Below are 27,369 nucleotides of genomic sequence, written 5' to 3'. Positions count from 1 at the left end.
CATTTCTTTTGTGCACCAGTATATTTGTTTTTATTCCACTCTGCCTCCCTGCCTGGAACATTAGATTGCAGAGTGGCCTTTAATTTATGACAGTTGCATTTAACTGCAGTTTGTTGCCTTTCTCCCCTGGTGGTGACAAGCGGTACTGCTGGAAATATTTAACATTTAAATTGTTAGTCAGTCTCATTTGTTTTGCTCTTACTGTAACCATTGCCAACAATTCTTTTAAACCTGTGACCTTTAATACAATATATTTTATTGTAATCTTTTTACTTGGTGTTTCACTTATTTGATAAGGGCTGGTTATAAGCTGTGGAGTAGTGAAGATTTCAGCTCATCGGGGATGCTAAATTCACAAAAAAAACAAAACACAATTGACAATAAATAAGAAAGCAACAGTATTTTTACTTCTGCACAAACATTCAGCGTTCATTGTCTTGCTCTGGTTCAGCGGGTGCATTGTGCCCTCAGACTAGCAGTAAATGGACCAGTATATTATATTGAAAAGAATGTAGGCTCCAGGAAAGATCACACGAGAGTACTTGTCAATGGCGTGCGTGTCAATCCACATGCTGACGTATCCGCGGGACCCTTTCCTCCTGCTTGTGGGGCGCCTGTCCCCCAGAGCCAAATGCACTATAATCCTTTCCTGCCTTTCCCCATTCCCAGGCATCCCATAAGAGTTGGTGTTGAGATCCCCTTCACTGTAGCTGGGATCCATCCTCATGGGCTGCGGGTGGGACGGACCACAGGTACAGGGAAGCTGGGACTGAAACACAAAGAATTGCACACATACAGGGCGGGGAATGCAGGGGCTGCGCAGCACACTAAGAACTCCTGTGCTATGCTGGGCTGTGCACTCTTGTGTAAAGGGGCTTCAGTTAATGCATATGGGAATGTTGTATTGTTGGTTCGGCTCTTAGTGAATATCGGAATGTTGTATTGTTTGTTTAGCTTTCATCATGTGTTGGTATGCGACATAAATGTTAGCTTGGGAAACAGTACAATCACTAATAACTAGAATCCTTTATGAACCAGAAGAAACCAGCTTTGTTTAGCCTTATAATGTAACTAACCACTATAAAAGTATCATTTTATTTTGTTGCTGTGCTATTTATGTTTAATATTGGGAATCAATAAAACCCTACCTTGTCTCTCATCTTCCTCTCTTTGCGCTCCTGCACAGTACTCAAGTAGTTCACTGCAGCGTACTCCAGCACCGACAGGAACACAAACACAAAACTGACCCACAGGTAGATGTCCACAGCCTTGATGTAGGAGACCCTGGGCATCGACGCATTGACTCCAGTGATGATGGTGGACATGGTCAGCACCGTGGTGATACCTGCACAGAATTAACAAGGCCTCGTAATCAACAGGGCTTTATGCATGCTGGGGGCAGTATTACTTTGACTCCAGTGATGATGGTGGACATGGTCAGCTGTATTACGCAGGTGGTGCTTGACTGCCCAAGGCTTTGGTGAGTGGAGCAGCCTGTACCTGGTAATTGTGCTTGACATTCTCTCTCTCCCCTCTAGGTGTCGCTACCTTAGCAATATCTTTTACAGCACTGCATCCCAGTCTTTATTTATTAACTGTTTTATAAATAAATATTCCTGCTTGGAAAAGCACCAACCAATTTCTGATCTCCTGACTGTAAAGCCATAAATATTTGTGACCAAAATATTTGTTGCAATATACAAAGTATGTATTGTTAGTAGAATATGATGTTTGTGCCAAAAATGTTTGCGTTTCTTTTTTCCATACGTGAAAAACGCATAATAAAAGGCTTGCAAATATTTCTGGCTTTCCAGTATTTGAAAAGGGGCTTAGTGAGGGGAATAAAGTATCAGTGACGTCAAAGGTTCTATCCCTCAGTAAACTCTGGATTGCATAGTCAGGCTTATTTATAGACTGCGGCCTGGTTTCCAGATACTTGAGGTCACGACTGCCACATGATGATGCTGGAATAAAACATTCCTAAGATCCAAAGAATACTGTCCACCAAAACGTGTGGACGATTGAAACCTTAGAGCAACCCATATTTAGCAGTTATATTAGCTAAACATAGTAGCAGCAGTTGGCTATATATGCCTTTATGATCCATATTGATAGTCCTAGAATACTGTTGCTAACCTAGCAAGTTTCATTTGTCTGCCGTGCCAAGCTGAATAATCAAAAGACACGTTCATGCTTGGTTTGTTTGGAATCTTGGTTTTAAACATTGGTTACTTGCTAGCTCATCTGAGCACAGCAAAAGCAAGAAAAGCATACTGTGTGTTATACATCAGGGCAGGGCAAATATTGGTTCCCTTCCTCAAATTCTGACACAGTTTGTAGCTCCCAGCTCAGCATCCCATTCTGAGTATCATGCCTGTCACGTGTATCAGATGATCGTATTCAGTGCCTCTCTCCTGTGTGAGAGAAAATTGCTGGGTGGCAAACACAGACACAAGTCCTTCAGGATTGCAATTTATCATGATGATTTGATTTCCAGATGACAAGCTTTGATTAGCGAGTGCTCCAAATGGTTCTCCAGACTATCACTGAAAAGATGTGGATGATGTTCCAATGATAACTCCTCCAAGGGCTTTGGACCCAAACGTTGCCAACTTCTGAGAATTGGACAAAATGTGGCTGGTTCAGGTTCCCTACTCTTCTCTCCCTCGAACTTTGTCTCCTGACAGCAGCTAGTTTGCCAGAACTTCAGCCACCTGTCTTCAGTTTGACTCCATTGATTGCCCAGATGAGTTGTTTGACTTCAGCTTCTAGCAGGTTAAACAATAAAGGATGAGTCTGGAACCTCCAGTGGGTTCAAATAGAGTTGATATTGTTTTTTTCTTGTCTACCCCGCCCCCCCCCCCCAACAGACGGGATTTTCACACTTAGTCTCACCTAACGGGACTCGAGCCGGCACAGCCCTGCGGTCAATCCAGAAGGACACCCAGGACAGCATGACCATCAGAGTGGCTGGGAAATAGGTCTGGAGCAGGAAGAAGAAGATGTGTCGTCGGAGCGTGAAGGTGATGTACAGACGGTTGTACCAACCTGACATAGAACAAAAGAAAGAAATACTTCTTTAGCTATTCAAACACTTCAATATGAATTTTTCATTAAAACTTATTTTGTGGATGATGAGATTTATTAATTCTTTGGCAAGTTGTTCATACTTATTATCAGCAATCATGGTCATAAAACCATAGCAGGTCACAGTTTCAATAAAAGGGGCTACCGTTTCTAGTTCTCATCCACTTCAACTTGCATTTGTAACTTTTACTTCATTTCTTCAGACTTTTTTTTTTTTTTTTTAATATATATATATATATATCTGTATATATACACAACTAGATCAGCATGATACCTGTACTGCTGTAAAATGCTAGCTTTGTAGTCGTATGGAACTTTTGTATGAGGAACTGGGACAAAGATATCCTTTCGTCTGTCTTAAGAGAGTCATTGCCTTTCATCCAGTACAGCATTAGATCTTCGTCAGTGTAGGCATCTGAAACATATTGCAAATAAACAGTCGGTACACACATGGCTCGTCTGTGAGAATAACTATTATACAAGATCAAACAGCTCGAGTTTTCCAGCTGGATACTTTAGCCTAATACACTTACATGATACAGATATAGATATGATACTTACAGCTCTCGATCTCCAGCGAACAGCTCTGGGTGTCCAAAGGGAAGCGGCTGAAGTCCATGTTGCACATGGCTGTAACTGTAACCCTGCAACATGTCATTGGACACAGTATAACAGGTTGCAATGAATGCAATAGTCTGTTCTTTGGTCACAGAAATCAGTATATATATATATTTTATACTGGATAAATCTGTTAGTAAAATCTAAATGTGCTTCAATATCAATGTTAAATAAAGTTATACAGCTATGACCAAAAGTTTAGCATCACCCTATAAAATGAACACATGTTGCTTCATAAAGTCGAATGAAACCTGATGAATAATGTTACGTTAACATATTTAATTACAGACAGCTTTGTAGTTTTCCATAATACTTAACAAAAAATTGACAATAACTGAAAGATGTGACATTTCAAAATCTAATATGAAATACTGTACTACTATTATAGCTTCCTTTAGACTTTTGCAATATCATTTTGCAGTTTATTTGGTTATATGGTAAATAAAATATAAAAATTATGTTTGTATAGTTTTTTTTTTTTTTTTTTTAAGCGTGTCTCAATCCTAAAATTCTCGGTGATGTAAAACTTTTGGCCAGAGCTGTACATAGTAGCCCTCGGCTAGTACAAGTCAATATTCTGTTCAAATAACTGCAGGTTTAAATACTGCTTTCTTCTGTTAATCTTCAGAATCTCGGCAATCGGAGACGTCCTCGAGACAAATGCGGGCACAATGAACCCTTAGCTGATGTTTTGAACAATGGAAGTGTAGTTATTCAATCAAAGCAGTAGTCACTCTGTCACCTGTGGGCACCTATGCGAAGTGATCAAGTAGATAAGTGTCCATGAAACTGTCTGGAGTCTCTTTGGTGGGAATCTGTCCTCTCACACAATGGGATTCTCACCACCACTCTGCCCCAGCTCAGTACAATATATACATTCCTGTTTACTGACCTACATTAGTTGTTAAAAAGCTATTTTAGTAGAAAGAGATCCCCACTACAATTTACAGGACAGCAGAGATCTGTTCTGATTGACAGAAGAGCAGCATTCTGCTTCATACAATTCTATTTATTTAACACTAATCTTTAGCATTGCTTTAAATTGCTTGTTTGGATAACTGATATAATTAACAACTTCAAATCGTAAGACCTCCCTGAACATCCTAAAAAGGGTTTAATCCATGAACCCTTATTAACATTAACATCCTTGGGTTCCTTTATCATTGTGCTAATGATAGTGAAGTTTCCTTTGCTACAGGGCATTCTTACTCAGATGTTTAAGATCCAACCATGCAATCTACAGCTCAGGAATGATTAGGTGCTGTACCAAAAAAACTGCATTTGATGTTCTGCTGTAGTTTTCCATAGTAATTCTGCAGTTTTTCTATGCTTGTCCCATGGGTTGTTATGCATTTACCATGGTATTTTTTTATGTTCTTCACCATGCTTTCTCTGTGCTTTATGACAATTTGCTATGCCTTTACTCTGGTAAACTTTTCTAAGGGTTCATACTCAGGACAGATGTTTATAACCACTCCCAGTTTAACACAGCAGCAGAGCGTCGGTTGTGGTTTTAGATTGCATCACTTTATGTAGTAGAAATGTAACACTGTTACTTTAATGTATTTTTATTTGCACGTTCACAATATAGTTTGTCATTTAGTATCACTTAGGTTATTTTTATGATTTATTATGTATTATGATTGTTGATTCACTATTGAATTATTGTTTGATCACTGCATAAAGCTTGTGGGCCATATTTCATTTGTTTTGATCCTGCTGAATTTCAGAGTGTGGAGTCGATTTCTAGTGATTGACAGCTGTCCTCCGAGCAGGAGCAAGATGGCATCAGAAATGTTGATTGAATCAATTTCCGCTTGCGGCTTACTTAAAATAGCAAACCAGGTTGGAAGCAGAGAGGAACTGAGGGCAGAGAATAAGGCACTCCTATGCTCAGTGTTTGCTTGTTGTTTTGTGTGGAATATCGAGCTGCCTTCAGTCTTTTTAAATTCTGGTTTTGTTTTTGTAAATCTAACGGGTTGCAGACTTGAATAATGTGCATTATCAATATCATATGGGAGATATTGAAATTGAAGAAGGAATCTATGAAAAAGACCTAGGAGTTTTTGTTGACTCAGAAATGTCTTCATCTAGACAATGTGGGGAAGCTATAAAAAAGGCCAACAAGATGCTGGGATATATTGTGAAAAGTGTTGAATTTAAATCAGTGGAAGTAATGTTAAAACTGTACAATGCATTAGTAAGACCTCATCTTGAATATTGTGTTCAGTTCTGGTCACATTGCTACAAAAAGGATATTGCTGCTCTAGAAAGAGTGCAAAGAAGAGCGACCAGATTTTTTCTGGGTTTAAAAGGCATGTCATATGCAGACAGGCTAAAATAATTGAATCTATTCATCTTGAACAAAGAAGACTATGCGCGACCTGATTCAAACATTCATAATTCTAAAAGGTATTGACAGTGTCGACCCAAGGGACTTTTTCGACCTGAAAAAAGAAACAAGGCCTAGGGATCACAAATAGAGATTAGACAAAGGGGCGTTCAAAACAGAAAATAGGAGGCACTTTTTTACACAGAGAATTGTGAGGGTCTGGAATCAACTCCCCAGTAATGTTGTTGATGCTGACACCCTGGGATCCTTCAAGAAGCTGCTTGATGAGATTCTGAGATCAATAAACTACTAACAACCAAACAAACAAGAGGGCTAAATGGTCTCCTCTTGTTTATAAACTTTCTTATGTTCTTATGAGACATCATGTGTCGCCGATCGCGAAAAAGAGAAAGCACATTCATTATTATACCACTGGACCTTGTTACGTGAGCAAAGAGATAACTCTTAGAAAATACGTTCTGAGCTCTATGGTCTTGGGTTGATGCCATTCAGGTAAGAGGTAACTGGTGGTGTTCTGCTTGGCTGCCTAGGGCCATTCCGGCTATAAGTGCTGGCATGTCCCCTCAGGATATCAGGACCCTAGCCATTGAGGTGGGTAGTGATTGGTGCTTTTCAAATGTACTCATTTACAGGAGACTCTTACTGTTTATTGCAACTGATTGTTGCTACCTATTTCAAATACTATGTGGTGTTAATAATGATTATTGATATCTATTGAAATATGATCTGTTAATTGTTGATACCTGCTGAAGTATTATTCAATGCTGCTGATAATTTCCTGTTCATATGCCGGTCTTTCTGTGTATAATTGCTGAGAAACACTTGCTGTTGTAACTGTCTTGCTTTTTTAAAAATTAAAGTACTTGTGACAACAATACATACTGTTTCATTTTAACACAAATTAGATGTGATAATCTCCTTTTTGAGTGTGTGGTGAGTGTCCATCTTCTCTTCCTAATAAAATAACCTATGTGCATGGAACTACTTTATTCTGGTTTGCCTTTATAGTTTGGGGGGGGGGGGATTAATTAAAACATTCTAGGGGATCTCTCACCTCTACATAAAAACTAAAGAGAGTGGCGTAGTCGGGACTACAATTATTACCTGCCATTAATTTGTGTTTTGTTTTACGGTTACTCCATTTCACTGAGCAATGCGACCATCACTATCAACAGCTTCAATACAGTAATATATTAAATTAATACAAAACTCCAATTCGTTACGGATTCTATCCCCTGTTGATGAGACAAGATGAAGTTAAAAGCTCTTAAACCAGGAATGCAGACGAGCCCGGCACTTTGGTGGTTAAGCCGCTCCCTTGCGGTCCGCCAGTTCACAAAGGGCCTCTGCTCTGTTACATAGACAACCTTCCCAAATAAGCACTGTCCGAAACATAAGGCCATGCACTGTTTTTACCTGAGGCTGTAGAGCACTTTCCCATCTGGGTGAACGCGCAGCATCACATTGTCTGTCGTCGTGTCGTGGATGAACGATCTCTTTGAATGAACGAAAAACATATCGGGGACCCAGATCTTTTTCACCAGCCTGCCATCGAAGGTCATGCTGAGGTTGTTGGTGCTTTGGAAGGACAGCCGCTCATCCTTCCAGTAGTGCCTCAGGTACAGAGTCATGGTGAAGTCCTAGAACAAACCAGATGAGTCAAAGCTTTAACAGCATGGAAACAGAGGAGTCACAGCTTTAACAGCCTGGAAACAGAGGAGTCACAGCTTTAACAGCCTGGAAACAGAGGAGTCACAGCTTTAACAGCGTGGAAACAGAGGAGTCACAGCTTTAACAGCGTGGAAACAGAGGAGTCACAGCTTTAACAGCGTGGAAACAGAGGAGTCACAGCTTTAACAGCGTGGAAACAGAGGAGTCACAGCTTTAACAGCGTGGAAACAGAGGAGTCACAGCTTTAACAGCGTGGAAACAGAGGAGTCACAGCTTTAACAGCGTGGAAACAGAGGAGTCACAGCTTTAACAGCGTGGAAACAGAGGAGTCACAGCTTTAACAGCGTGGAAACAGAGGAGTCACAGCTTTAACAGCGTGGAAACAGAGGAGTCACAGCTTTAACAGCGTGGAAACAGAGGAGTCACAGCTTTAACAGCGTGGAAACAGAGGAGTCACAGCTTTAACAGCGTGGAAACAGAGGAGTCACAGCTTTAACAGCGTGGAAACAGAGGAGTCACAGCTTTAACAGCGTGGAAACAGAGGAGTCACAGCTTTAACAGCGTGGAAACAGAGGAGTCACAGCTTTAACAGCGTGGAAACAGAGGAGTCACAGCTTTAACAGCGTGGAAACAGAGGAGTCACAGCTTTAACAGCGTGGAAACAGAGGAGTCACAGCTTTAACAGCGTGGAAACAGAGGAGTCACAGCTTTAACAGCGTGGAAACAGAGGAGTCACAGCTTTAACAGCGTGGAAACAGAGGAGTCACAGCTTTAACAGCGTGGAAACAGAGGAGTCACAGCTTTAACAGCGTGGAAACAGAGGAGTCACAGCTTTAACAGCGTGGAAACAGAGGAGTCACAGCTTTAACAGCGTGGAAACAGAGGAGTCACAGCTTTAACAGCGTGGAAACAGAGGAGTCACAGCTTTAACAGCGTGGAAACAGAGGAGTCACAGCTTTAACAGCGTGGAAACAGAGGAGTCACAGCTTTAGCTTTATCAGCGTGGAAACAGAGGAGTCACAGCTTTATCAGCGTGGAAACAGAGGAGTCACAGCTTTATCAGCGTGGAAACAGTGAGTCACAGCTTTAACAGCGTGGAAACAGAGGAGTCACAGCTTTAACAGCGTGGAAACAGAGGAGTCACAGCTTTAACAGCGTGGAAACAGAGGAGTCACAGCTTTAACAGCGTGGAAACAGAGGAGTCACAGCTTTAACAGCGTGGAAACAGAGGAGTCACAGCTTTAACAGCGTGGAAACAGAGGAGTCACAGCTTTAACAGCGTGGAAACAGAGGAGTCACAGCTTTAACAGCGTGGAAACAGAGGAGTCACAGCTTTAACATTGTGGAAACAGTGGAAACAGTGGAAACAGAGGAGTCACAGCTTTAACAGCGTGGAAACAGAGGAGTCACAGCTTTAACAGCGTGGAAACAGAGGAGTCACAGCTTTAACAGCGTGGAAACAGAGGAGTCACAGCTTTAACAGCGTGGAAACAGAGGAGTCACAGCTTTAACAGCGTGGAAACAGAGGAGTCACAGCTTTAACAGCGTGGAAACAGAGGAGTCACAGCTTTAACAGCGTGGAAACAGAGGAGTCACAGCTTTAACAGCGTGGAAACAGAGGAGTCACAGCTTTAACAGCGTGGAAACAGAGGAGTCACAGCTTTAACAGCGTGGAAACAGAGGAGTCACAGCTTTAACAGCGTGGAAACAGAGGAGTCACAGCTTTAACAGCGTGGAAACAGAGGAGTCACAGCTTTAACAGCGTGGAAACAGAGGAGTCACAGCTTTAACAGCGTGGAAACAGAGGAGTCACAGCTTTAACATTGTGGAAACAGAGGAGTCACAGCTTTAACAGCGTGGAAACAGAGGAGTCACAGCTTTAACAGCGTGGAAACAGAGGAGTCACAGCTTTAACAGCGTGGAAACAGAGGAGTCACAGCTTTAACAGCGTGGAAACAGAGGAGTCACAGCTTTAACAGCGTGGAAACAGAGGAGTCACAGCTTTAACAGCGTGGAAACAGAGGAGTCACAGCTTTAACAGCGTGGAAACAGAGGAGTCACAGCTTTAACAGCGTGGAAACAGAGGAGTCACAGCTTTAACAGCGTGGAAACAGAGGAGTCACAGCTTTAACAGCGTGGAAACAGAGGAGTCACAGCTTTAACAGCGTGGAAACAGTGGAGTCACAGCTTTAACAGCGTGGAAACAGAGGAGTCACAGCTTTAACAGCGTGGAAACAGAGGAGTCACAGCTTTAACAGCGTGGAAACAGAGGAGTCACAGCTTTAACAGCGTGGAAACAGAGGAGTCACAGCTTTAACAGCGTGGAAACAGAGGAGTCACAGCTTTAACAGCGTGGAAACAGAGGAGTCACAGCTTTAACAGCGTGGAAACAGAGGAGTCACAGCTTTAACAGCGTGGAAACAGAGGAGTCACAGCTTTAACATTGTGGAAACAGAGGAGTCACAGCTTTAACAGCGTGGAAACAGAGGAGTCACAGCTTTAACAGCGTGGAAACAGAGGAGTCACAGCTTTAACAGCGTGGAAACAGAGGAGTCACAGCTTTAACAGCGTGGAAACAGAGGAGTCACAGCTTTAACAGCGTGGAAACAGAGGAGTCACAGCTTTAACAGCGTGGAAACAGAGGAGTCACAGCTTTAACAGCGTGGAAACAGAGGAGTCACAGCTTTAACAGCGTGGAAACAGAGGAGTCACAGCTTTAACAGCGTGGAAACAGAGGAGTCACAGCTTTAACAGCGTGGAAACAGAGGAGTCACAGCTTTAACAGCGTGGAAACAGAGGAGTCACAGCTTTAACAGCGTGGAAACAGAGGAGTCACAGCTTTAACAGCGTGGAAACAGAGGAGTCACAGCTTTAACAGCGTGGAAACAGAGGAGTCACAGCTTTAACAGCGTGGAAACAGAGGAGTCACAGCTTTAACAGCGTGGAAACAGAGGAGTCACAGCTTTAACAGCGTGGAAACAGAGGAGTCACAGCTTTAACAGCGTGGAAACAGAGGAGTCACAGCTTTAACAGCGTGGAAACAGAGGAGTCACAGCTTTAACAGCGTGGAAACAGAGGAGTCACAGCTTTAACAGCGTGGAAACAGAGGAGTCACAGCTTTAACAGCGTGGAAACAGAGGAGTCACAGCTTTAACAGCGTGGAAACAGAGGAGTCACAGCTTTAACAGCGTGGAAACAGAGGAGTCACAGCTTTAACAGCGTGGAAACAGAGGAGTCACAGTAACAGCGTGGGAACAGAGGAGTCACAGCTTTAACAGCGTGGAAACAGAGGAGTCACAGCTTTAACAGCGTGGAAACAGAGGAGTCACAGCTTTAACAGCGTGGAAACAGAGGAGTCACAGCTTTAACATTGTGGAAACAGAGGAGTCACAGCTTTAACAGCGTGGAAACAGAGGAGTCACAGCTTTAACAGCGTGGAAACAGAGGAGTCACAGCTTTAACAGCGTGGAAACAGAGGAGTCACAGCTTTAACAGCGTGGAAACAGAGGAGTCACAGCTTTAACAGCGTGGAAACAGAGGAGTCACAGCTTTAACAGCGTGGAAACAGAGGAGTCACAGCTTTAACAGCGTGGAAACAGAGGAGTCACAGCTTTAACAGCGTGGAAACAGAGGAGTCACAGCTTTAACAGCGTGGAAACAGAGGAGTCACAGCTTTAACAGCGTGGAAACAGAGGAGTCACAGCTTTAACATTGTGGAAACAGAGGAGTCACAGCTTTAACAGCGTGGAAACAGAGGAGTCACAGCTTTAACAGCGTGGAAACAGAGGAGTCACAGCTTTAACAGCGTGGAAACAGAGGAGTCACAGCTTTAACAGCGTGGAAACAGAGGAGTCACAGCTTTAACAGCGTGGAAACAGAGGAGTCACAGCTTTAACAGCGTGGAAACAGAGGAGTCACAGCTTTAACAGCGTGGAAACAGAGGAGTCACAGCTTTAACAGCGTGGAAACAGAGGAGTCACAGCTTTAACAGCGTGGAAACAGTGGAGTCACAGCTTTAACAGCGTGGAAACAGAGGAGTCACAGCTTTAACAGCGTGGAAACAGAGGAGTCACAGCTTTAACAGCGTGGAAACAGAGGAGTCACAGCTTTAACAGCGTGGAAACAGAGGAGTCACAGCTTTAACAGCGTGGAAACAGAGGAGTCACAGCTTTAACAGCGTGGAAACAGAGGAGTCACAGCTTTAACAGCGTGGAAACAGAGGAGTCACAGCTTTAACAGCGTGGAAACAGAGGAGTCACAGCTTTAACAGCGTGGAAACAGAGGAGTCACAGCTTTAACATTGTGGAAACAGAGGAGTCACAGCTTTAACATTGTGGAAACAGTGGAGTCACAGCTTTAACATTGTGGAAACAGTGGAGTCACAGCTTTAACATTGTGGAAACAGTGGAGTCACAGCTTTAACATTGTGGAAACAGTGGAGTCACAGCTTTAACATTGTGGAAACAGTGGAGTCACAGCTTTAACATTGTGGAAACAGTGGAGTCACAGCTTTAACAGCGTGGAAACAGAGGAGTCACAGCTTTAACATTGTGGAAACAGTGGAGTCACAGCTTTAACAGTGGAAACAGTGGAGTCACAGCTTTAACAGCGTGGAAACAGAGGAGTCACAGCTTTAACAGCGTGGAAACAGAGGAGTCACAGCTTTAACAGCGTGGAAACAGAGGAGTCACAGCTTTAACAGCGTGGAAACAGAGGAGTCACAGCTTTAACAGCGTGGAAACAGAGGAGTCACAGCTTTAACAGCGTGGAAACAGAGGAGTCACAGCTTTAACAGTGTGGAAACAGAGGAGTCACAGCTTTAACAGCGTGGAAACAGAGGAGTCACAGCTTTAACAGCGTGGAAACAGAGGAGTCACAGCTTTAACAGCGTGGAAACAGAGGAGTCACAGCTTTAACAGCGTGGAAACAGAGGAGTCACAGCTTTAACAGCGTGGAAACAGAGGAGTCACAGCTTTAACAGCGTGGAAACAGAGGAGTCACAGCTTTAACAGCGTGGAAACAGAGGAGTCACAGCTATAACAGCGTGGAAACAGAGGAGTCACAACTATAACAGCGTGGAAACAGAGGAGTCACAGCTTTAACAGCGTGGAAACAGAGGAGTCACAGCTTTAACAGCGTGGAAACAGAGGAGTCACAGCTTTAACAGCGTGGAAACAGAGGAGTCACAGCTTTAACAGCGTGGAAACAGAGGAGTCACAGCTTTAACATTGTGGAAACAGAGGAGTCACAGCTTTAACATTGTGGAAACAGAGGAGTCACAGCTTTAACATTGTGGAAACAGAGGAGTCACAGCTTTAACATTGTGGAAACAGAGGAGTCACAGCTTTAACAGCGTGGAAACAGAGGAGTCACAGCTTTAACAGCGTGGAAACAGAGGAGTCACAGCTTTAACAGTGTGGAAACAGAGGAGTCACAGCTTTAACAGCGTGGAAACAGAGGAGTCACAGCTTTAACAGCGTGGAAACAGAGGAGTCACAGCTTTAACAGAAACAGTGGAGTCACAGCTTTAACATTGTGGAAACAGTGGAGTCACAGCTTTAACAGCGTGGAAACAGAGGAGTCACAGCTTTAACAGCGTGGAAACAGAGGAGTCACAGCTTTAACAGCGTGGAAACAGAGGAGTCACAGCTTTAACAGCGTGGAAACAGAGGAGTCACAGCTTTAACATTGTGGAAACAGAGGAGTCACAGCTTTAACAGCGTGGAAACAGAGGAGTCACAGCTTTAACAGCGTGGAAACAGAGGAGTCACAGCTTTAACAGCGTGGAAACAGAGGAGTCACAGCTTTAACAGCGTGGAAACAGAGGAGTCACAGCTTTAACAGCGTGGAAACAGAGGAGTCACAGCTTTAACAGTGTGGAAACAGAGGAGTCACAGCTTTAACAGCGTGGAAACAGAGGAGTCACAGCTTTAACAGCGTGGAAACAGAGGAGTCACAGCTTTAACAGCGTGGAAACAGAGGAGTCACAGCTTTAACAGCGTGGAAACAGAGGAGTCACAGCTTTAACAGCGTGGAAACAGAGGAGTCACAGCTTTAACAGCGTGGAAACAGAGGAGTCACAGCTTTAACAGCGTGGAAACAGAGGAGTCACAGCTTTAACAGCGTGGAAACAGAGGAGTCACAGCTTTAACAGCGTGGAAACAGAGGAGTCACAGCTTTAACAGCGTGGAAACAGAGGAGTCACAGCTTTAACAGCGTGGAAACAGAGGAGTCACAGCTTTAACAGCGTGGAAACAGAGGAGTCACAGCTTTAACAGCGTGGAAACAGAGGAGTCACAGCTTTAACAGCGTGGAAACAGAGGAGTCACAGCTTTAACAGCGTGGAAACAGAGGAGTCACAGCTTTAACAGCGTGGAAACAGAGGAGTCACAGCTTTAACAGCGTGGAAACAGAGGAGTCACAGCTTTAACAGCGTGGAAACAGAGGAGTCACAGCTTTAACAGCGTGGAAACAGAGGAGTCACAGCTTTAACAGCGTGGAAACAGAGGAGTCACAGCTTTAACAGCGTGGAAACAGAGGAGTCACAGCTTTAACAGCGTGGAAACAGAGGAGTCACAGCTTTAACAGCGTGGAAACAGAGGAGTCACAGCTTTAACAGCGTGGAAACAGAGGAGTCACAGCTTTAACAGCGTGGAAACAGAGGAGTCACAGCTTTAACAGCGTGGAAACAGAGGAGTCACAGCTTTAACAGCGTGGAAACAGGAGTCACAGCTTTAACAGCGTGGAAACAGAGGAGTCACAACAGAGGAGTCACAGCTTTAACAGCGTGGAAACAGAGGAGTCACAGCTTTAACAGCGTGGAAACAGAGGAGTCACAGCTTTAACAGCGTGGAAACAGAGGAGTCACAGCTTTAACAGCGTGGAAACAGAGGAGTCACAGCTTTAACAGCGTGGAAACAGAGGAGTCACAGCTTTAACAGCGTGGAAACAGAGGAGTCACAGCTTTAACAGCGTGGAAACAGAGGAGTCACAGCTTTAACAGCGTGGAAACAGAGGAGTCACAGCTTTAACAGCGTGGAAACAGAGGAGTCACAGCTTTAACAGCGTGGAAACAGAGGAGTCACAGCTTTAACAGCGTGGAAACAGAGGAGTCACAGCTTTAACAGCGTGGAAACAGAGGAGTCACAGCTTTAACAGCGTGGAAACAGAGGAGTCACAGCTTTAACAGCGTGGAAACAGAGGAGTCACAGCTTTAACAGCGTGGAAACAGAGGAGTCACAGCTTTAACAGCGTGGAAACAGAGGAGTCACAGCTTTAACAGCGTGGAAACAGAGGAGTCACAGCTTTAACAGCGTGGAAACAGAGGAGTCACAGCTTTAACAGCGTGGAAACAGAGGAGTCACAGCTTTAACAGCGTGGAAACAGAGGAGTCACAGCTTTAACATTGTGGAAACAGAGGAGTCACAGCTTTAACAGCATTGTGGAAACAGAGGAGTCACAGCTTTAACAGTGTGGAAACAGAGGAGTCACAGCTTTAACAGCGTGGAAACAGGAGTCACAGCTTTAACAGCGTGGAAACAGAGGAGTCACAGCTTTAACAGCGTGGAAACAGAGGAGTCACAGCTTTAACAGCGTGGAAACAGAGGAGTCACAGCTTTAACAGCGTGGAAACAGAGGAGTCACAACTATAACAGCGTGGAAACAGAGGAGTCACAGCTTTAACAGCGTGGAAACAGAGGAGTCACAACTATAACAGCGTGGAAGTATCTGACTGAGACAGGGTGCCTTTGAGGTAGGGTTTACTATGCTGAATTTGCCATTGTGACAACTTTCTTTGCCTCGTGCCATGTACTGCTATTTGCTTGAATGTGTCAATTAAAACAAATTGAAGCATGTGTCCAAAGCATCCAAAGCAAATGCATTCATCCAAAGGATGTTGCTTTCAAAACATACAAAAGAAAAGCATACCAGATTTGATAATTGAGAGTTAATAGTTAATAGGGGTGTTGTTTCCAATGTCTATGGTCGGACTCTGACCTTAAAGAGACTTTTACATGAAAAGACATCTCCCCTTTAAATAATAAATAATATTTTCTAAGTGAAATGTACTGGCCTTTGGACCATGTGACCGGAGGGATTACTGGTAATCCTAATTGTATTTGATTAAAATGTGAAATACAGACTGCTCCGGTTCATTTGAACACATAGTACAAGTAGGTCAGTGCAACTCCAAGTAATCTTCCTGGGAATGATACGGTTTTACATTGATTTTATTACCATCAATGCAAAACTATAATTCAATGCTGCAGACACTGCCAGGGCACGTTCTAAGAACCTGCACCTTATACTGCTCTGGACCAGCATTGACACAGCATGGCATAGTTTCCATGAAGGGATGTTAATCCATTCAGTCACTAACATTTCAGAAATGACTAGCCTCTCTAGCCATCTTTTCCCCCTGCCTGTCACTAAATGTTGTTGTCGGCAGCAGCTATCTTTCTCAGCGTCCACATTTCCTTTGTTTGCCACTGCTGATTCCCTCTAGAGCAGCCGAGAAACATGATCGCAGATTTCAGTGAAAAGTTGCCATTGACTGCCACAGTACTATGTAGTTCCCTATGAAAAACAGCTCAGAACATGAGTGGCCTCGCTGTTGCAGCACCCTCTATCATGCCTCTTCCAAATGCTGTACAATCTTTTCTTGTCAACCCCAGTTCTGCTTAACTGTTTTCATTCATATCACCTGATCAACCCAGGTAGACATGTCCTAGTAACGTGGCTGAGTTGTTTTCCAGCACAAATATATACTTACCATATCCACTTCAGAAATGGTGTCAAGGCTTTCTACCTGTACGTCCACACCAACTGGGATTGCAGGCCCTAAAACAGACAGACGAATATGAACGCCTGAGAAATGCAAAACCTTTCAGACAGGAACACCTGGACAATGCAAAGCTTTTCAGACAGGAACACCTGGACAATGCAAAGCTTTTCAGATAGATACACCTGGACAATGCAAAGCTTTCAGATAGGAACACATGGACAATGCAAAACCTTTCAGATAGGAATACCTGGACAATGCAAAGCTTTTCAGACAGGAACACCTGGACAATGCAAAGCTTTTCAGACAGGAACACCTGGACAATGCAAAGCTTTTCAGATAGATACACCTGGACAATGCAAAGCTTTCAGATAGGAACACATGGACAATGCAAAACCTTTCAGATAGGAATACCTGGACAATGAACACTGGAAGCCAATGCAGCACATCCATTCATGAGAATGTGCTCAAAGTGGAAGAAGCCAGTACAGCACATCCATTGATTTTTTAAATTTTTAACCTTGCTGTTGTTTTTGCTCCCTTTTGTCTCACTGATGTAGAAAAACAATGAGGTCACTGCTGATCCAAATTCTGCAAATCTCCTAACAGCTGGATGGCATCTGAACACAATGATTATAGGCTTAGCAGACATTTAAAAATACAGAGACAGTTGTTTTTTTTTTTTTTTTTTTATACCTAGGTGGCTTGCACCGGGATTAAGCGATTCAGAGATTTGCAAGCTTTCCCATCAATAGCATCTACAGTCCATGAATTGTTTTGTTGTACTGTAGTTTGAAAATATTGTTAAAAATATCACCACTGTAAAACTAGGTCAGTTTAACAACAACAAAGAGGAGGTGAAGCCTGTGGCCTAAAGGTACACATTCAGGCCTTATCCCTGATTTGTGAATTAATAAAATACATAAATATAAATAGGCAAGCATAAATTAGTTTTACAGTTTATTCCCAAAATAACCATTAGAAAAGTGTAGTGAATTCTAAAATGGTAGCATACGGAGGCAAAGACTTCATCCGTGGAGATATCACCTTCTTAGGATGTGAGGGAGATCCATTCTGTTCCAGTCCTTCAGCTTTTAAAACTGGATTTATTTGCCAGTTATGAATTGCCATTGTGCAACTGGTAAAGTGTCTTTTAGTAAAGAGTTGAAGCAATAACACTCTCTTTGAATTGGACACTACTACATAGCATTCATTAAACCTTCATAAAGCCTTCACACCACTGTACTGCATATAGCATTCATTACACCTTCATAAAGCCTTCACAACACTGTACTGCATGCACAGCCCTTCAGATTCACTTTGAAAACGTACATATTACAAACCAACGAAAGGTAAAACTATAGCAAGGTAAAGTAGACCACTTTTCTGACCAGTGCTGACTTCAGTGCGTTGTAGATTGTTTTCTGATACAGAGCAATGGATGGGTGATTTACCAACCAAATGCACTGAAATTGAAAATTCACAATTTCAAGAGCCATTCATGTTATCACTGTAATTATTGAATGATATCAGTTTGTATCATGTATGACAGCCCAGGCAGCATGTTAAGAACACTTATGTGCATGTCATGTCAGTTATACAGGTCTGTGTAGGCCTTACGAAAGTGTGATGAATTCTTCATTGCGTCCAGTTCAAAGACAGTACTGTATTATTGAAGGTGCTTACCTCCAAAACTAGGCCTCATTGAGAAATCGTGGTCATCGATTCGGAGAAGCTGCTCTGATTTTGTCAATAGAGATTTTGTTACATCAGGACTCCTTTTCAGGATGGGGCTGGTGAGAAAAACAATTATGAATTCAAAAACTCACAATCGCAACATTCCAACATGTTTCCCCAAAAATACATCAGAAAGGTTATTCTGAAGGCTTTTGAGAATACCACGTTTTCCTGAAATAAGAATTTGATGCTGTTTGTTGTTATTTATTTATTGTAGAATGACATTCCTTTTCAGATAAAACACAACCAAAGAGCAGGCTTCCTTAGTTCTACACATTATCCAGAGTAGCAATGAATGTATAATTATAAAGTATTTGAATTTGTTGCCGGGCGCTTTGGTTGGTTCAAGAAAGCATTTCTTGTAGGCCTCTGGTGCTGTCCATTTTCAATCCTGTTTAGCTACGTTCTAACAGTGGTATCTTCAGAAAAGGTACCAGGAGTCAACCAATTTCTTTTTTCCCCCAATATGTGCTACAATCTATTTTACAAATTACCTGCCCTTTTTATGCCTTCCTACTTCATCATCTTTACATGCTTCTCTTCTTAGTCTGTGAGCCCTGTGAGCAACATAAAACACAAATGCAGTTATGACAATACACATATTGCAGTCAGTCCAAAACAAAAATGAACACTAATCGGTTTAGTAAAGGAAAGTCTTGCCCATAACAGTAATGAAACACATTCGGTGTCACATATTTAAAACTTCCTATTTGCCCCGCAGCATTTACAGCTGGAATTTCTTAAATGCTGTAAGTATACAAGGTGATATAGTAAAAAACCTTCGATGAAATGTTCCAGTGGGACTGATTGGGGCTGATTCAGTCCATTTATTTGAGCTCTGCTAGTTGTCATTCCTTCAACCAAAGATCAGCCTGTTTCCAGAAACCCTGATCTTTTTAAATTGTCTCGGTATTCACGAAGACAAGTTCATACTTCAAGGCTTCACCTATTTGAGTTATTTTGTATTTTACGAGCTTGCTCTTGAATTTTATTTCTGTTTTAAACTTTGAGTTGTTTTTGTTTTCTTGTTACATGCAATTTGAGTAGTGTGAGAAACTGCTATTAGTTCTGTTAAGTGCAAAAATATCTGCAGCAAACAGAATGACACTAAATTCTGTTCATTGTTTAATCACACAAGTAATATAGGATTGCAATGTTTACTGACAGTTCTGGCCGTGAAAAGTAAGAAGCCAGTAGAATTGTGTGTTTAACTAGTAATAGAAAAGCTGTCTTAAGGAAAGTACTACAAAACAAACTTGTAGAATATTATGCAAATGTGTAAATTGGTCTACTTTGAATTGAATATTTACTGGTCCCACTTGCAATGGCAGTTTATATTGAACCCTGGCTATGGTTTAGCTAACATTTGCCCTTTAATGCAATCGTCTGCTTCTATTTCACTATGCACTTGCATTTCACAAACCTTCAATACATCATGATATTTGTATATACTGCAGCCTATTGTTCTGCGATTAGCACATCTTGATCACAGCCCTCCTTCTTCTAAAATGAAATAACCTGCATCTGCTGTTGACAGACAGCTGGTAATAGGATAGAGGCAGGTGATACCAGTAGGATTTTTATTGCATCATCAGACATCAGATGTAACATCCACAGCTGCATCAAATATACCACCCACATACAAGTTCCCCTGAAGAACACACTTGATTTTCCTTTTGTTATGACATGAGGCTGGTGTTGAATCATGCCAGAAATGGTCACCAATGGAGAGACATTAATAACTGACTAAGATTACCCTGTAAACAATGTGACTTGAGTTACAAATATACGTGTTCTGTGTAATTACAGAGTTTACAAATATAATAATGCAGAGGCTTGGCGAGGATTAACAGCCATGCCTCTGCAAGTGAGGATCATAACCACAGACAAATGAACCACACAACAGTTTGTAATTGTTTGGAAACTGAGCTGCCATCTTGGCTCTGAGTCTCCTGTATATGACTCAAGGTTTGACAGCACAGTTAAAGGCTTAGGAAAGGAAACAGATATGAGAACGGAAAGGACTTTGCAAAGGACTAGCTCAAGATCTGCAGTTAGCAAAGACATGGAGCTCCAGGTTTGTGTCTGTGGCTGGAGCAAAGTGACAACGGTCAGGGGTCAATGAAATGCTGGAGGGAGAACGGACAAGGACTTCACATTGATCAGTACTTTTTACAAAGTCAGTTGAACGAATTCCAGTGGCAGGAAGCAAGCCACAGTTCGTAGGGTATAAGCACCCTGTCAAAGATGAGAGGAGGACTTGCATAAAACACAGCTAGTGATGAACCTAATGATCCTTGTGAACCCGGTCAGATGAACCGGCGTAAGAGAGAAAAAAACCTCAACAGACACCAGCCTGGAGTTGAATGGCCAAGAGCTTGTGAGAAAACAGTATGGGACACAGTAAACACAGATCTCTGTTTTGCGTTGGAAAAGTTAGATACATTTTGGGATACCATCTACGCATATGGAAGCGAGCAGTTTGGAGTTGAAAAAAGAAAGGAGAAAGTCCAAACTATTCCTGTAAAGTCTAGACAGCAGCAGGAGACAGAGCGCTTAGTTAGAGAAAAGAGGCAGCTGAGGAAACAATAGAGGAGAGCAGAATAAAGTCAGAAGGAGGCACTCAATCTATTACAAAGGGTCATAAAAGATAAGCTTGCAGAGCTGAGCACCTACGGAAACACTGCAAAAAGAAGGAGCACGCGAGAACTAACTTTTATAAAGACCCATTCAAATTTGCAAAGAAGTTACTCACCAGTGAGAAAAATGGAACACTAAAAGCAAACAAGTCTGAGCTGGAAAGATATCTCAAGGAAAGGCACACAGATTAAAAAAGGTAGGAGCCTATGTCGATTCCTTCAGACATCCCACCTATCAATCCACCAGAATACCAAATGGAGAATAATGCCAGCATGCATAATTTCTCCACTGGCTTTTACCATGGCAATGGAAGTAATTATTAGGGTGTCAAAATGGGTAGTGGGAGAAGAACGCTTGGCTTCTGGAATGTGACTACCAACAATTAGAGCATACATGGATGACATGACAGCCATGACTACAACAGTAGCCTGCACTGATCGGTTATTGGGCAAACTAATCAGTAACATTGAATGGGCACGAATGCAATTCAAGCAAAATAAGTCAAGGAGCATCTCTATTATTAAAGACAAATTAGTGGATAAAAGGTTCTACATTAATGGTGAGGCAATACCAACAGAGTCTTTAATTGATTAAAACCCCTAGTTGTGATCCTTGTCAGCCAAGACTAGGTGCTTACTAATCGAGCTGGCAGTAACTGAGATTGCTCTGCCATACTGTCACACTTCCCTTTTATGCCCTCTTTCCACTTGCTGCTGGACATATCCCTGGTAAAAAAAAAAAACAGACAGAATTGCATTATTGCAACCCCATTATCTACTGCCTGTCGATGACCTTGACCAAGCTGTTAGTTAACAGCCATCTGGCTGTTTATGCTATGGAAGAAATTCTATGAAATTAAATGCACAGGACAGTACTGAAGAAAGCAATAATGGAAATCAAATTCAAATAAAATACAAACAATACACTCAAATTCCCATTCTGATTGCGAGCCTTCATGTTTTGTAGTAAAAGAAAGCTTATGTTTCAGGGAATAATAATAATTTTATTCTCCATTGCTCTTAATTAGGCATGATTTCTATATTAATATCCATGATAAATAATCAATCAGGTCTTTAGAAAGACATGGAATCAAGAGACACCCATAGTACATTTGTTTTTATATTTTAAACATCTTGAGACTCTGAAAGCATGCAAATCTCTCATCTGCACATTGTTCTGTTTAATTAAAGCCCTGCTGTAGTGTTGTAAGAGATTTTGCACACTTTACCTGCCTTTCCTGTGCCCTTCATGCATGTGCCTCTTGTATTCAGCTGTGCTTCCTGCAGCCCCCAGCACCCACAAGCAAAGCAGCAAGACAACACCAAATCGCATGGTGCCAACAGCCTCAGAAAGTGATAGCCAGTTGTAGGTAATCCAAATGTCAAATTCACAAGTAGCCAAGGTGAACAACAAAATCTTTACAGCCCTCTTTAGAACCTTCTCATTTCCCTTAACAATATAACAATGCCCAGTTATACACAAATTCATCCAAAGTATTAATCTCTACAGTGGGAAAAGCAATTCCGTCTGAACCTGTAAATCCCTCTGCGTCACATGGTAGGGATTTTCTTTCGGAATGTGTGCGTCATCTCGACCAGTCCGCAGGGTTTGTTATTTGTGGGTTCAGGTGACTTGAATATGTTTCATATCTTGTCACTGCAAACCCACTATTATATAACTACCTGACCGGCTGTCCTTGCTAATGACAAATTGCAATTCACAATAACTGCTTCAGTACCGTTTCCTTCCATCCCTATAGATATAAAAATCATCTCTGCTGTGTGTGGCAAATTGAATAATGATACCAGAGCCACCCCTAATTAAAAGCAAATTTGTTTTAATCAGTTACTGAGTCATGTAACTCGTGAGCATCTAAATATATAAATGCTCCTCGTGTTTAAAATATTAAATTACATGCAAACCTGCAGTCAGTTGAGTTATTGTTATGATTTTTTAAAAAAGTGTAAAAGCTATAAGTATAAGGATAACCAATATAAAGATGTATGGACATGCTTAGGATGTATGTGTATTATAGCATTGCAATACTATATATAATATAGCATCATATTTTCCAGCATCTTTCAAAACGCGTTTATAAGCACAAGTGTCACGTTTTACAATGGAGCTGCCTTCTGCTCCTGCTCAAAGTGACGAGCCCACACACTGCTCAGATGACCAGTGTATTGAGAATTTGAAATAACCTTGACTTACTGCTCTAGCAATCCATTTGGGAACAGATTATGAAGCTTTTGTCATCAGCATTCACTCTCTCTCAGACTCTCTAACAAAACCTCATTTAGCAGTGTTTGCTGTTTAGGATGTTTTAATATGAAGTGGGTCTGTTGCTGTAGACAACAGCAGAAATTATTAATTTTTACTGATGTCAGAAGAGAGTTGCTATGAGCTTGCTTTTTGCTTTTGGAAAGCTATCCTGCTTTAATGCTGCAGTTTACTTGACTATTAAAAAGTGCTGCTTGACCTAATTCCTTCCATGCTGAATATTGTAAAGCTGCAAACATTTGGGGAATTTCTCAAACTGAAGAAATGATTGCTTTATCAGCCACATGTAAAACATTTGTTATTCAAACACTGTTGAAATCCTACAGCAATAGACAACTGTTGTGTGGAGAACGAAAGACAAAAACACATAAAAAGACATTTAAAAACAAAACCCATGTAATAGGATGGGACAACCGATCAAACCAACGAGAAGACACACTTACTTTGTAATCTATTCAATTGGGATTTCTTTCCAGAGCTGGAGGACATTGGGGTTGCACTATGCTCTTGGGACAGTGATCAAGCCAGCTGCCTCAGGTCTTCCAATGATGAAAGCAAGTTCAGTTCTACCACTTTACCCAATGCCTGGAATGCAGTGCTGCTCACGTCCATTCAATAGACACCTTGTTTGAAAGCAGCCAAAGAAGACCAATGTGAATTGTCAAAGAATAATCAGCACCTCTCTCAATGACAGGATGGTGACACCACAGCCATTGTCTTTCCCTGCTAGATTTAGTTTTGCGTGTCTGTAACCCTGTTGTATTTCTTCTCATTCGTGCACATGAGAGTATCATTGAAATCGAGAGTTTCATGCTGCACCGGCACTTGTGCTTATGTGTGAATACGAGATCTTTTTGTTGGGGGCTTGGTAATGCTGTCCACGCAACATTAGGGATTACTGAAGAAAAAGTGAAAGATTATGAAATTCACATGCTGTTCAATGACAGATAACAGGCCACCTGATTTTTCCCCTGTGGTTACCAGGTGTGAAGCCCCACCACTCCTGTGAGCCATGACATCACACCTGCTTCTCTGCTTACTCGTTATCTTTATGATAATGTAATCTTGTACTATAGGTTCAGCATTGTTAATGCTCAGCCGCCCTCATACACAGATTGCACTATTATTAATACGTGTGGAATAATCAAGAAGCAGCTCCTGGTTGCCGAGGGGATATCTACATGAGGCCAGTAACTACCCAGGTAAATGGAGAGTATGACAGGGCAGGGGCAGAGAGTCTCGTCTCAACTACCCAGGTAAATGGAGAGTATGACAGGGCAGGGGCAGAGAGTCTCGTCTCAACTACCCAGGTAAATGGAGAGTATGACAGGGCAGGGGCAGAGAGTCTCGTCTCAACTACCCAGGTAAATGGAGAGTATGACAGGGCAGGGGCAGAGAGTCTCGTCTCAACTACCCAGGTAAATGGAGAGTGTGACAGGGCAGAGGCAGGGGAACAGCTTGGAGCCAAGATGACCACCCTTTGCACAGCCACATGGTGTTAAATGAGTTCATTGGTCTGGTGTGCTGTCTTTCTGGGGAGGCTGATTGTCTGATTGATCAGCCCGAGAATGAGAGGCATGCAGGTCCTGGGTGGTTGATCAAACTGTCAATTAATCACCTGGCAGAGACAATCAACTACTTAAAACAAAAAAAAAGTTATGTGACTAAGTTAGATAAGGCAGTTCTGACTGGAAAGTGATGGTTTGACCACTGTGCTAATCTTTTTTATTATTATTATTATTATTATTATTATTATTATTATTATTATTATTTGAGAAAAATAAAATACTATTATTTTACAGAGGTTCCAGTTTTGCCTCCAGTCTGCCTGAGTGACGGCCGCTTTACCACTTGGGATTACATTTGCAGGCCCGTGCTTCAGTATTTTTTTAAAAAATTTTTCCCACATGCTTAGCTTTATCTTGCTTGACTTTTCTAGTTCAGGTTTTACTGGCCGTTGCTCTGCTTATACAATGTTGTACAGCAACATATGATTGATTAAAATAAATGTCATGTCAAAAAGCAAAGAAAAGCTGGATCAGCCAACACTTGAATACTGGATACTATTTGCAGGGGGCTATTACCAGTGTACGACTGAGGCAACCCTTTTCAGAATGCCTTCCCAAAGTCTCTAAGAGTAAAGAGAAACGGGAACAGATAATAGATCCTACAAATAGGATTGTATCCTGCGCAGCGGGAGTGTTAAGCACAGAATGCATTAAATTCTGTGCCAGACAGAAAGCTCAGATTAACACATATACAAAGTAGCGTGGTTTCTGAAATGTAACATCAGGCAGTTGCAGTCCTGGCACACACTACTAATGGATTGCTTTGCTTTATTTAGCATTCATCTCTGGAATCCTCAAGAACTGGGAAGCCAGAGGCACAGCTTTTAAACAAAAGTCATTGTGTGGTGTTAAGAGGTCTTCACAACAGGGTGAATGTTGGAGCCAGTAACTGCTGTGAACTGTCTAAATAGATTCCTGCCTCCTCCCACTACTGCTCCTTGATGCCAAGAGTCAATGTAAGTAGGCTAGACTCCTGTACGCAGCAAGGTGTATCCTTGGGAGGAGCTGGGAACAACCATAAAAAGAACGGCAGAAATGAAGCAGACTAACACAATTTGGCCACACATTGTATTGTTGGGTGTTTATAAACATGAGGGAACAGTGACTTTACCATGAGACCTAGTTTGAGGCTACATTGCTCTATCAAACCCCAAGTCTCCCCTGGTGTGCCATGCAGTGGCCTGAAACATAGTGTCTTGAAACCAAGTTCCAAGCATAAAGTGGCTTCATGTTCTCTCAGGCTGCAAACATTTTCCATTGTTAGTTTTACAGTGTATAGTCTTAGCAAGTCTTCAGAATGTTCACATAATTAAAATTGATATTTTTAACATTCTTGACTGTCCTCTCAGTTAACGGTACTTGAAGCTTTTTTCATTTGAGATGGCTGTTGTGGGGCGAAGGAAAACTTAATTTTTACTTCATTCATTTAAGGGTGTAAGATGTAGCCCTCGAGTTAAATAAAGGCGAATTTGGCACCTGCGAAGTATGAAAGGCAGCTCTGAGTTGAGTCCTGCTGCTTTGGAACAACGACTAAGCCTGGTAACCCTTTATTACACCAGCAAGAGCAATGGTGCTGCTGCAGAGAGTTCATCTCTGGGAATCGAGGCCCCCTGTAATTGAAACAAACAGAACCTCACACTGAACAGCATATGGATCGATCCCTCTGAATGACAGGGAAGCATGGACGCTGTGACAATGTGTTACATGTCCTGTACTGTATATTTCACCGGTGTAGCATTAGATAGATGTGTTCATCAGAGGAATTAGTCTGGCACAGCTGGGCATTGTCTTGCCTAACTTTGTCTAACCCCATTTTTGAGTGGGTTGCTTGAGCAGTGTCATGTTGGAGATGAGGGAAAAGCACTGTGTTTTCTGCTGGTTACGGGTAGATTAAATCAAGAGTCTGCAGGGATTAAAATGAAATTCCCTGTTGCATTCCTTGTTTAAATTCATGAGTGCTGCTGCTTTAAGCTTCATTTTCTGACCGGATAATCACTCAAGGTTTTAAACATCCTAAGAGTGTGACATCCTTACTATATATATTTTCTATGAGCAAGCACAGTGAAATCATATAATTATGGTGAAACAGTACACTGCAAATCATGGTTAAAAATACAGCAGTAAACATTTATAGACAGCACATTCATATTCACATCTGCTCAGTTAATAAATTGTCTGGAATCGATTAACTGACCTGTTGGGACAGACACAAATAGTGTGGAAGTTCTTTCCCAATGATAAAAAATATAAGACACATTAACAGAATAATGTATGCATTCAATGATAGTCAACATGTTGTGATGCAGATATTTTGTACTGACATAGTGATGCAGTGTACCTTATAATTAAAGTGTTCTTGACCTGTAAAAGCTTTTCTATGTTACTGAAAAAATACACTGAACAAAAATATAAACGCAGCATGCAACAATTTCAAAGATTTTACTGAGTTACAGTTCATATAAGGATCAGTCAATTGAAATACATTCATTAGACCCTAATCTATGGATTTCACATGACTGGGAATACAGATATGCATCTGTTGGTCACAGATACCTTAAAAAAAAGGTAGGGGTGTGGATCAGAAAACCAGTCAGTATCTGGTGTGACCACCGTTTGCCTTTTATTGTCCTCAG

General features: G+C 41.9%; 1 protein-coding gene across 1 annotated transcript; it reads right to left on the bottom strand.

Moving 5' to 3' along the window:
- gabrr1 (gamma-aminobutyric acid type A receptor subunit rho1) lies at positions 1 to 22,376 on the bottom strand. Its single transcript, XM_041253705.1, has 10 exons — positions 22,117 to 22,376; positions 18,743 to 18,805; positions 18,198 to 18,304; positions 16,503 to 16,570; positions 7,475 to 7,698; positions 3,649 to 3,731; positions 3,362 to 3,502; positions 2,896 to 3,048; positions 1,149 to 1,345; positions 1 to 769 (listed from the first exon to the last, which is right to left on the bottom strand). Exons 1-10 carry the CDS (start codon positions 22,374 to 22,376, stop codon positions 473 to 475), a joined length of 1,593 nt encoding a protein of 530 aa, XP_041109639.1. The 3' UTR covers positions 1 to 472.
- Positions 22,377 to 27,369: the final 4,993 nt, after the last annotated feature.

Source organism: Polyodon spathula, chromosome 6 (assembly GCF_017654505.1).
Source record: "Polyodon spathula isolate WHYD16114869_AA chromosome 6, ASM1765450v1, whole genome shotgun sequence".
NCBI classification, from domain to species: domain Eukaryota; kingdom Metazoa; phylum Chordata; class Actinopteri; order Acipenseriformes; family Polyodontidae; genus Polyodon; species Polyodon spathula.
This window is presented reverse-complemented; position numbering and strand designations above follow the sequence as displayed.